The 12,056-nt window shown below is 46.5% G+C and overlaps 1 protein-coding gene across 1 annotated transcript in view; it reads right to left on the bottom strand.

Moving 5' to 3' along the window:
• LOC125444895 overlaps positions 1-11,127 on the bottom strand; it is a 36,315-nt gene extending 25,188 nt beyond the window's left edge. The window contains exons 1-5 of the mRNA XM_048517649.1: positions 11,099-11,127; positions 9,726-10,229; positions 6,931-7,296; positions 5,100-5,187; positions 4,026-4,121 (exon numbers count right to left, since the gene is read on the bottom strand). Of these exons, the coding sequence (XP_048373606.1) occupies positions 4,026-4,121; positions 5,100-5,187; positions 6,931-7,296; positions 9,726-10,229; positions 11,099-11,127 (1,083 nt within the window). The remainder of the gene's footprint in view (positions 1-4,025; positions 4,122-5,099; positions 5,188-6,930; positions 7,297-9,725; positions 10,230-11,098) is intronic.
• Positions 11,128-12,056: the final 929 nt, after the last annotated feature.

Genomic DNA, 12,056 nt, shown 5'->3' with positions numbered 1-12,056 from the left:
GAAAACCAACAAACTGGCTGAAAGCAGCGGCTCGTGCCTACCGGGGAGGGGTGGAGCTGCCTTACGAGACATTCCACGCACTGTTCTTTCCCCTCCCAGTTTGGGGTTGGCTGTCACCCGATCTCAAATGTCCACTTCTCCTCACCCCCCATGTTCCCAGTCGTCGTCTCTCACTTTCCATGCACGGGAACTGGAGGAGGCGGGGCTGCACGACCCTCCAGCGGCGAAGGAGACTCCCAATTAAGCGTTTGGAGAATAGGAGTTTGGCGGAGGGAATGTTGAAATGCGATACCTCCCCCCCTCCACGCAAGCAGGTTCTTGAAGCTTTACCCGCGATGCCCGTTCGGCTGGACATTTTGGCTTTTGAAAACTCTGCATCGCCCGCCCGGCAGTTCTGGTGGCGCGCAATGCGTATAAAGACATTGAGGCATACATTAAAGGCTGCTCGGTTTGTGCAGAAGCCAAAACCATCCCGAGGAAAGCCCATGGACTATTGAGCCTCTCTCCGGTAGCCTCCGCCCTTAGGAAGTCATCTCCATGGATTTTATTACAGATTTGCCGAAAGTCATGCAGCAACACTGGTTTTATATGGGTGGTGGTAGGACTTATTCTCCTAAGCAAGCCCATTTTATTCCATGTGCTTCCATCCCCTCCGCTCGGTTAAGTTGGCGGCTGTTTATTCAACATGTTTGCAAATCGTCTCCATTTCCGCCCCCGTTAAGGTGGTCTCCGACCTTGACGGCCCCCAATTCATCTGCAAAGTTCTGAGAGAAGCGTTTTTGGGGTTGTTGGGGGCCGCCCCGCCCGGCATCGCCGCCCTACCAACGTTCAAGAGTAGCGGCGAGGCGGAGAGAGCGAACAGAACCCTAGAGCCAGTATTTACGTTGTTACACCAACTACCACCAAGACAATTAGTGCGGAAGAGCTTATTCCGTTCGCGAATGCGCCCAGCCTTACTAACAATCACCGCACGGTTCATAGTAGGTACAAAAACCCCCTTTGAAATTGTGTCTGGTAAAGGCTCCCTTCCAGCCGTTGCCACAACTACCCAGAGCAGCTTTGGACCCGCCAGAATTTAAACAATGGATGTCGTCCATAGCCGAGGGATGGAAATTGATCCAGACCGCCTTACAACAAGCAAAGGACTCCCCAAAAAACTGCAAGCGGATAAACACCGCTCAGATTTTCCTCTGCGTGTGGGCTCCTGGGTGTATTTATCTACAAAAAATCTCCAGAGGCGTGCATAAATATTCCAGAACTTGGCAAGGAGATTTGTGGGACCTTTTCAGAATTACTAAAGAGTGATTAATGATGTCACTGCCCGCCTAGATTTGCCTAACTCTCTCTTAGTAACATCCATCCCTGTGCTTCATTCCAGCTTGCTCAAGGAGGGCTCCGGCTTCCGATGCCTAGCCGCGACCCGCCGGAGAAAATTCCCCACCGACTATTATTGATGGCCACAAGCGCACTACTACGAAATTGGCCGGCTATCCTGGACTCTGCGGCTTTTGTAATCGCAAACGCTTGCAATATTTAGTCTCTTGGGTGAGATATTCCTCTGGGTATAATCAATAGGGTTTATTCCGAAAATGTGGCAAGCCCCCCACCCCTTATTTCTGCTTTCCACTGCGCCTTTCCACATAAACCTGGGGGAAGGGGTCTTCTTTAGGGAGGCAGGTGTAAAGGAGATTCAATGTGAATTGTTGATGGTGAAAGTAACCTTGAGTGCATTCCACAGCCGGGCGATGGAGCCCAGATGCATGTTGAGGAGACTTTATCTTTCTTGGGAGATAGAGAACTCCGTTTATGTAGAGCAGGAAGGGGGGGGATGGGGTGAATGGTGTTATAACCTGTGCTTCTGGCGGGAAGTGCCATTCCTGCCACTGCGTGTACTTGAGCTTTCTAAGATGTCTTAATAAATGGACTTTTACTCCCAAAAGCCTTTTATTTCTGCTTCTATGGAATTCCTTACAGTTGCCCTAAAGAAAATGATTGCTTTGGGAGGGGGGGGGGCGTTCTCTGGCATCACATCGCTGCTGAGATCCCTCTCCTTGCCAAACTCTGCCTTCCCCAGGCTCCATCCCAATTCTACATGAATTTCCTAACCTGCAGTTGGCAGCCTGTTTCATAAGGCTTGGTGGCTTTGTGCACGGATGCATAAGCTACAAAGCATCTCAATGGTTTTTCAGGCTTGTCTTTTCACTTTTCCCTAAAACCACCGCATATTTTCAACTAACCTCAAGTGGAAGTATACACTGGTTATAATTCAAACTGCTTGAATTCTGTGGTTCTTCAGTGATCTCTCTGATGGGCTGACTGGATGGGTTGACTCTCTGATGCAGGGGTCTGCAACCTGCGGCTCTCCAGATGTTCATGGACTACAGTTCCCATCAGCCCCTGCCATCATGGCCAATTAGCCATGGTGGCAGGGGCTGATAAGGTATGAGATCCATGGAACATCCTGGGCTCATCGGGATACAGGACCCTGAACTCTGAATGGGTTGACTGTCTACACTCACATGTGATTTGCCTTCATAAAGTGTGAGGACATGCAGGGTGATGTTATGACTCACTACTGACCATTAAAGCCCCCAGAAGAAAGCCAGTGGTTTGTGGGGGGCTGCTTCCCCTACTGGGGCTACTCTCTGACCCTAAGCAAGGGTTTATTCTCTCCCTATGCAAGCCACATGCAAGCCACCATCACTGCAGTCTTATTGCCCCCCCCCCTGCACACGAGGCATCTTCCCATAGGTCAAGGATAGTGTTCCCAACTGTGAGTTAGGAAATCCGTGGACATTTGGGAATAGAGCTTGGGGGTGGTACAGCTTGGAGAAGGAACAGACCTCAGGAGAACAGTGACAACCCCCAAAGCAGCCATTTTCTCCAGGGGAGATGAGGTCAGTGATCTGGAGATTAGTTGTAATTCTGGGAGATTTCCTGACCCCACATGGAGGTTGGCAGTCCTACTTAGTCCCTATGCTTCCTTTCATTTTTGCCACTGCTCATGCCTGCCATTTTCTGCGGCTGCAGGATTCTCTGTGCCACCTGCCATTTGCAGAAAGCTCCCATGGAGATTTCCTCGTCAGCTCATCCACCTGCAACTTCCACCTAAAAAGTACATGTAATTTTTTCTTTTTCTTTTCTTTTGTTTTGAGGGAGGTGTCTTTGAAGCTACAATGACTCAAAATATGCACATATTGCCGATTCTCATAGTGTCATTGCAGCTTCAAAGACCCCTCCCTGAAAAAAAGGAAAAACAACGTGTGCAAAGAATTGGCAATGAAACATAACTTTATTCATGTACTTTAAAATGGAATTTACAAGTGGATGGAGCTGCTAGCTAGAAATCTCCATGGTAAATTGCTTGAGAGTGGCAGAAAAATGGTGTGATGAGCCAGGGGGGAGCCTATATGCCTAGGGGACATGGAGTAACCCCGTGTCCCGAGGTGTAGCCGTTGAGGTCCCGCGTGGGAGGCGCAAAATCCCTCCCCACATGACCAGATGACTTCTGCCATGAAGAAGTTGCCTTGTTGGTTTAGTCACTCCTCAATGGCCCACCTGCCCACACATCCCGAGGCCAAGGAGGAGGCTGAAGGTGGGGCCCTACACAGGGAACTATGTGGGGTCTTGACTCTGTGACCCCTAGAGTGCCAGGGGCTCAGAGGGTGTGCCAAGGAGAGTTTGTCCCCCTGGTGCCATCCCCAATGCAGACTCTAACATGAGCTGTGGTGAAAATGGGGTGAGGTGGGTAAAAGAGCTGTTTTGGGAGTGAAACACTTTATTTTCCTGTACTGTGTGGGAGAAGAAAGCCAAAATGGATCTTTTTAAAATGTCTGCAAAATGTTTTGTGTCCTGAGGAATGGACCACTCTTGTACCTAACAGCAGTGTATTTACAGGGACTTCTGGAAAGGAGAGCCGAAGATGAGAAATACAAAAAGGATCCATACAGAGAAAAAGTCCTGGTCCCAATACAGCAAAAACCTTCAACACATGTAACCTCAGTTATAGAAACCATCCTTCTCACCTCAGTTGCTTTATCAGCAGATGGGGGTTTGGGTTTGGGGGGCAGGACTCTCTTAGGTTGTACCTTTGTAAACATCGGCACCCTCCCAGGTAATATCTAAAATAAAAAGGATATAGGTTTTCCACAAAATATGAGAAGGAAAATCTTGGTGTGATCAACTCAGCATGCTAAACATAAACATATGTCTCTCTGTCTGTCTTAATCCTGGAAACTATACTCCAACCCTTGAGGTGTCAAATCCTAAAGCCCTCAAGATGTTATGGACTACAGTTCCCATCATCCCCTGCCTGCGCATATGTGCTGGCAGGGATCGATGGAGAACTGTATTGCTAACATCTGGAGGGCCTTATGAATGACTACCACTGTGCCTCTAACCTCTTTCCCTCTTTATATGTTCTTTTCATAGTGTCACATGTCTCTACAAGTCTGTCCTGTAGAAACCATGTCTCATACTTCCAAATACATGATGCCGGATCAGCTGGCTACTTATGACAGGGAAAGTACTCTTTAGATGAGGCTTCTCTTTCTCCTTTCAACTACAACCTGAACGGGGACAGAACCTACTTGAATAAATGCAAGTTTTACTTTGTGCAATATACTTCTTGGGAGATTTATTTACTGCACTCAATATCAAAATCTGCTATAGTAATCAAATATCCCAATAGAAAAAACATGAGAAGGGCATGATTGAGAAACAGATATTTAGATGCTAAATAAACTGGTGCCTAACAAGTGTTTTTAGAAAGTGGGTGAGGCCAGGTAGAGCTTTTGCCCAGTTGCACCTCTGAAAATCTTTTTAAACAATATTTTCATTTTAGAAGCCATTCTACAAAGCAACATTTCAGCTTGAAATGTAGAAGCATTAATACCAGAGTTAGGCTTGACTTTACTCCCTGACATTTTGTGATAGGCTCCATCTTCTGCAGCAATTCTTTGTCAGAATTCCAAAGGTGCCTGCAGGCTCTTTGGGACCCCTGATCCATGTCATCAATTACTATGGGACATCATGCAGCTGTGGCCAGGAATGGCTGCATGGACCCATGTGATCTTCTTCACAAAAGTCCTGATTCTCACCTGAGTTGCTTTATTGGCAGTTTGGAGCTTGGGCTTTGGGTAAAGAGCTGCCTTTGCTAGCTGTGGTGGATTCCGTGACAACATTGGCCTGCAGGAAATGGGACAAGATAATGATCTGTAGCTCATTCATGAGCAAGTTATGCATTCTGAAACTTGAATTCAGAACAGAGTGGCAATGGCTTACTCCTTAAAAAAGCTATTGGCTTTCTTCATATAGAAGCTATAGAGTTCATTGTAATACCCATTTTTCACCAGTGTCTTCTGACTAGAAGAAAGTCTGGGTCATCCAGACAGTAAAAGCACACAGTTGCCAGAGAGGCTGCCATGTTAATCTGTTGAAGCAAACACAAGAGTCTTCTGGATCGCCTTTTCTGATGCATGCATGTAGGGTATACATGCAGTAGTCACTTAGGAGAGTATTTTGAAAATACATTCCAGTGTAATTGTAAATATATTCCAGCGGCACTGAAGGCCTTTAATGCTGAGGTGAGTCAACAGCTTCTGTAAGGGATACCACTCTGCATTGGAGCTTGGAGATGTGACATAGAACGTGTCCAGTCTCGTTTCCTCTATAAAATCTTTGGCTTGCCTCGGTTTGTGCCTTATGCTGAATTTGCTTTGAATCAAGTCAACACCTGCTTGAAACAAGAGCATGGTATATTACGTTCAAATTTTGGATTCGCTTTTTTTTTTCAGTCAGGAGGATATGAGCCTCATATCCCAGGTACGATTGGTTGTACATTCTACTGATTGGTGGGCATGCATTGAAACTAAAATCCATGACTTGGGTTTATCTCTTGAGACACTAGGTATGCCGCCTCCCAACGAAATACCTTGTATCATTAGGAAAAGACTTTTCGATCTGGTGCACCAGACCCTAATTAGCAAAGCAGGAAAGTTTTGCTCCCCTCTTTTTCATAGGATTCCCTTTAGCCCTTCTGCAACAGCCAGTGGTAGGATTCAAATAATTTAACAACTGGTTCCGAAAGGACTCAGTGGTGGGATGACAACCATTCTCTGAATTAGACAAGAAATTAGCTACCGGTTCTACCGAATAGGTGCGAATAGGCTGAATCCCATCACTGGCAACAGCCAAATATTTATACTTACTAGTTGAACCTAAATTGCAGCTTGCTTCATCTACCTCTCACGGGATGCAATGTTCTACCCTCAGCCCTACATCAGGGGAGGGCTCTAAAACTTCCACACCATGAAAGATATTGCATTTGTGCCAAGAATTGTGAAGAGATGCAAGTATTGCACCATTGCACACTGTATAGTACAGTTAGGGCAAAACTATTACTTCCCTATTTGTGGGCACTGATTGTCGATCTGATATGCATAAGACTGTATTTTTTTAAAAAAACCCATGAAATATATGCATATTTTGGAAATGGCAGCCAAGTTTCTTTGTTATGTTATTACATTTCGCTCAAAAAATTGTAATTTCTATTTCTACTATGTCTTTTACTTACAAGTGTGTTATATTCCTTTAATTGCTAGTCCACTTTGGACCTGTTATGCCATTAAAGGTTATATGTATGTATGTATGTATGTATGTATGTATGTATGTATGTATGTATGTATGTATGTATGTATGTATGGGTTGCCAGCCTCAAGGTGGGATTTGTAGCTCTCCCAGAATTACAACTGATCTTCAGACTACACAGATTAGTTGCCCCTGAAGTTTCAGAGGGAGAACTCCATGACATCACATCCACACTATAAGACCGTGCCTCTCCAGACTCTGCATGCCTCAGGTTCTCCCCCAAATCTTCAGGGAATTCCCAAACCAGAGTTGCCAACTCCAACAGGCTGATCTCCCACTTACCTGGCAGAAAGTGATCTGTAGCTACTGCTAGGGGAGGATGGCTTCTTCACATGCAAGCTGGGCACTCCTGCCTTCTCTATTTTGAGTATTTTCTCCGGCACAGAAGTAATGATGATCTGAGGAGGACCCTCCTTCTTGTACTGAGGTTGTTGCTCTGTTTCCTCCACAACAGTCTTCTCCTGGGCCTCAATGGCTTGAGGTTTATTGTCTACAGCCTGCTTTTCCTCCACAACAGTCTTCTTCTGGGCCTTGATGGCTTGGGGTTCATTGTTTACAGCCTGCTTTTCCTCCACAACAGTCTTCTCCTGGACCTTGATGGCTCGGGGTTCATTGTCTACAGCCTGTTCTGGTAGGCCTTGATCATTGCTGTACAGGAGGCAGGGAAGAAATAAGCCTTGAAGCAAAACTCTGTGGTAAAGTTGTCTCACCCTGATTCCTGTAGCACCAGCCGGTACTCAACCTGTTCTTTTTGAGATATGCTGAAAGAAGGGGGAATGCCAAATCCCCCCACACCTTGCTGAGATGTTAGGAGAAAAGGCTTCAGTGAACAATAGATCTGTCAAGTTCTTGTTGCACCTCTTCTACTAGTAACTAGAAGAACTAGTAGATGGACCATTACACATTATAATGATGTGTAAATTGCCAGGGTTTTTTTAAAAGCCCTCTGGTTGTGGGGGTGCAGCTGCTGCAGGGGACTGAGAGAGGGAAAATGGTATTGCTGTAGGTGGGGCTGGGAAGACCCAAACTTTCTTGTCAATATGGGTGCCACTTAGATTTGCCAACCTCCAGAATTTCAACTGACCTGCAGATGACAGACAAAAGTTCCCCTGGGAAAAAAGGCTACGGTAGGGGGGGGGGGGGGGCAGAATTTATATAGGGGTGTCAACTTTCAGGTGATTTCCCAGAATTCCCAACTGTTCTTTAGTTGGCAGAGATCAGTTCCCCTGGATAAAATGGTTGCTTTGGAGGGCGGGCTCAATGGCAGTATGCCCACTAAAGTCCCTCTCCTCTCTACATCTTGCAATCTCCAGACTCCACCCCCAAACATCCATGAATTCTCCAATCCAGTGTTAGCAATCCTAACTGCTGTCTGGATTTACTACAATCTTTCCCGAGCACTGAGAAAAATCACTGGAATGAAAGGCATAAACAGAAGGTCTACAGATGCACCACAGTGCTGAGAGGACGTAAGAAAAAAAAAACTCACTCCCCAATAGTTTTCAAACTGGAGCCAACAACCTGCCTATGCATGATCTACAATACTCATCACCAAAAAGAAGGATTCTAACATGGATATGGTTGCCAACTTCAGGTTGGGAAATCTCTAGAGATTTGGGAAGGGGAAGGAGTTCAGCAGAGTCTAAACCTGGAGTCCTCCCTATGAAGGGGCCTTTTTCTCTAGGAGAACTGATTTCTATTGTCTACAGATAGATTATAGTTCTGGGGGATCTGTAGACCCCACCTAGAAGGTGGCAAGACTAAGGACTCATGTATCCCCCCCCCCCCCCATACATATAGGAAAGGGAAGGATGCCCTGATGGATTCAACTGTCTCATGTCCCTGTGCCAGCAGGGATGTCAGCCTCCAGGTGGAATCTGGGGATCTCCCAAAATTGCAACTCATTTCCAGAGATCAGTTCACTGGTGAAAATGAATGCTTGGGAGGGTGGACTCTATGGTCATTTAGTACTTGTTGTCTCCTTCATATTGACCATTCATTCTGGATTGGATTATCAGATACACACTCATTTCCCTCCACTGAACTGATAGTGTCTCAGATCAGAGAATCTCCACGGTTTCTGAAACCTCTGAAAGGGTGACTTTTCCTGTCCCTTAACAGGGAGATGGAAGGGAATCAACACATGTTTCACTTTCTCCAGGTTTTCTTGCTCCTCCTAGCTTTCCCCACCCACACAGCAGCAGTTCCTCCTGCTCTTCTGAGCACCACTTCAGAAGGATTCAAAGGGCTGCTTTGTTATGTTTTGTTTTTAATTTTCATGCTGAGGTCAATTTCTTGAAATTGACTTCAAATCAATCGTGTAGCTGCAATGGGATGGGGGAGTGCTGCGCCCTGGGCACGCCCCCTTGGGATCACGTGGGGGTGGAAAATCACCTCTACACCACTCCTCCTTCCCCCCTTCCCCCCACGCCCCCCACGCACCTTAGTTCAGCCTGCAGCAAAGAGCAGCTGGCTGAAAAAGCAGCCTGGTGGGAACTACACTTCCCAGGAGACCTTGAGAGCCCCACCCCCAGGGAGGCCTTTGCAGGAGTTGGGGCTCGCAAGGTCTCCTGGGAAGTGTAGTTCCCACCAGGCTGCTTTTTTTCAGCTCAGACTTGCTCTTTGCTGCACTGAAACTAGAAGGAAAAAAGGAAGGGAAGCAGGAGCATCAGGAGGCGTGAGGGGTGGGGGCCAGGCACCATTTTGCCTCAGGTGCCGTATCCCCCCCCCACACAAACACCACATCTTAAAACTTATGTGGTCTAGCAAATTATGTGGTCTAGCAAATTAACTAGACCAAAGAAGGCGCCCCTCCCACACCCAAAAAGGTGGCCGACAGCCGTCCCCAGTGGGAGGTTGCAGGTCAGCTGGAGACACTTTGCATCAGGAGAATCCCATTTAAGCACAATAAAAAGTAGGAAAAGCAAACAGCCATGAGGTAAACACTGCATGCATAAATGACCTAGGGCTTTGTACCTTGCTGAGGTCTCTCTCCTCTCCAGGCTCTGCCACCCCCAATTCTCCAGGAGTTTCCCAACCTGGATCTGGCAACCCTATGTCCCAGACAGGGCACTTACCCATCCAAGATGGGCCTAGGGGCAGGAATGTCATCTGTTGGAATAACTTCCTGTCCACTGAAACTAGAAGGCAGTGGGGATTTCTCTTGGTCCAGCAACGTCTTCTCTGGTGTTTCCTGCTTTGCCTCAGTTTCATTTTTTAACTCTGGAACTGTCCTGTCCTGGGCTATCTGATTTAGGCTTTTGCTTTCCACAACAACCTCATTCATGTTTTGGAGGCTGTGGTCCCGGGTTGGTTGATCTTGGGGTTCACTGTCCTTGGTCTGTTCATTTAGTTTTTGGGGTTCATTTTCCTTTGCTGGCTCAATTATGAGTTCGGATTGGCTGAGCTTGACTGGTTCATTTAGGTCTTGGATTACATTGTCCTCGGTCTGTTCCTTTAGTTCATGGGATCCATTTTCTTCTACTGGCTTGGTTATGATTTGGGATTCATCAAATTTGACTGTCTTGTTTAAGCCTGAGGATGTCTTGTCTGTAGCTGGCTCATTTTGGCTGTTGTGTTGGCTGTAAGGGACAAACAATACACACAATTCAAATACACAAGAGAAAAATGCAAGACAAAGAGGAGACCAGGTAATAAATCATCCTACTGAATGAAGCCCTTCAGATGGGTAAGGGACAGAGATCAAACAAATATCAGTAGCTAGCGGCTCTTCACCTTTGTATTATCTGGGGGGAATAATTTAGAGGGGAAAATTATTCCTGGGCCATTTTTCTTAACACAAATCCACATTTTTAAAAATTACTGGAATTTATCAATAATGTGTTTCTTATATGCATTGCAATGGACTTGTTGTGTGTGTTGGTTTAGTCTTGCTGGATGGAGTCCCTCTTTAGCTCTGTTTGTTATAGGGTTGCCAAGTTCTAGGGGGTATCTGGTGATCTCCAGATTACAGATGTTGGTTCCCTGAAGAAAATGACTGCTTTGGAGGGTGCACTCTATGGCATTGTACCCCTTAGAGGCAGTGGCGTAGTTAGGGGATGTGGGGAGCTGGAGCCACAGGTGCCACTTCCTGGGGGTGCACAGCTGGGCAGCACCCCCCTTGCATCTGCACCCAATACCACACTCCAGGGAGTTTGTGTGGGGTGCACTTGAATGCCAGCTGTGGCCATGCTGGCAGGGGCTGATGTGAATCGTAGCCTGTGAACATCTGCAGTGCCAGAGTTGGACACCCCTGGAATAGACAAAAAGGCTCCAATCAATTTTTCTTCCTGGAACACACAGAGATCAGATGGTCTTTGTTGCACATAATAAGTTTCTTTGTATAGCTCAAATGTGAATATCTAGATCAAAGACCTGGCAATTCTTCCTGGGCATTAGTTTGCTCTTCAAGAAACTATTCTTTTGGTATTTTGGACAGACAGTGCATTACCTGTCAGGGCTGCTGAGAGGGTTGTCCATCTTCCGAGAAATGAGGTTTTGTTCTTTTCACATGAGCAGAGATGTCAATCAAATCTTGAGTGGTGAAATCAAAGGGCATTTTTTTCAATTTATTTATTTTATTTTCATTTATACACATTCATTCCCCACCCTCAGGGTGGGTTACAATAAAAACCATACAACAATAAAATCATAGTAAAAATCCAACAACAGTAAAATCACAATAAAACCCCATCATACAACCCCAAAAACTCAATCTAAAATCTCCCATACCCCACCCACCCAAGGGAGGGATGCATGACACCTCAGGGGGCCCTCCCAGCAGGGAGAGTCAGTCAAACACCCTGATGAAGAGGGGCATTAGAAAAGTTTAACGCCTAAGATTCAAGGCCTTAGATGAAAGTGGGAAACATTATTCATTTCTGTTAACAGCCCTTCATCCTGATTTAGCCCAGACCTGGGGGCAAAGATAAAATAAAGAGGTACCTAGAACCAGGGGTGTAGAGGGAGAAAATGGTGCCCGGGGCAAAATGTCTTGGAGGCTGTGGCCCCCCCCCCCTTTACCTTTTTCTGCCGGCTGAAAACAGCTTTCAGCTACCTGAAAATGGGACAGGTTTATGGGGCGGCGCCAGGCCTGGCGAGGCGGGGTGGGGTGAGGGGGAAAGGAGGCGGGGGGTGCACCACTGCCTAGTACACATGCCTCTTATATAATGTACACATTACAATGGGGTTGCCAGCTCCAGGTTGGGAAACACGTGGAGATTTGCGGATGGAGCCTGGGGAAAGGAGAAACCTTTGTGGGGGATTATGCCACAGAGTCTACCCTCCAAAACAGCCATTTTTTCCTGGGGAATTGATTCCTGGAGGTCACTTGTAATTCTATATTTCTAGGCCTCACCTGGAGCTTTGCAACCTTAGGACCTAAATTTAACCTTTTGTGCAGCATAAAA

This window comes from Sphaerodactylus townsendi, linkage group LG15 (assembly GCF_021028975.2).
Source record: "Sphaerodactylus townsendi isolate TG3544 linkage group LG15, MPM_Stown_v2.3, whole genome shotgun sequence".
Taxonomy (NCBI): Eukaryota; Metazoa; Chordata; class Lepidosauria; order Squamata; family Sphaerodactylidae; genus Sphaerodactylus; species Sphaerodactylus townsendi.
This window is presented reverse-complemented; position numbering and strand designations above follow the sequence as displayed.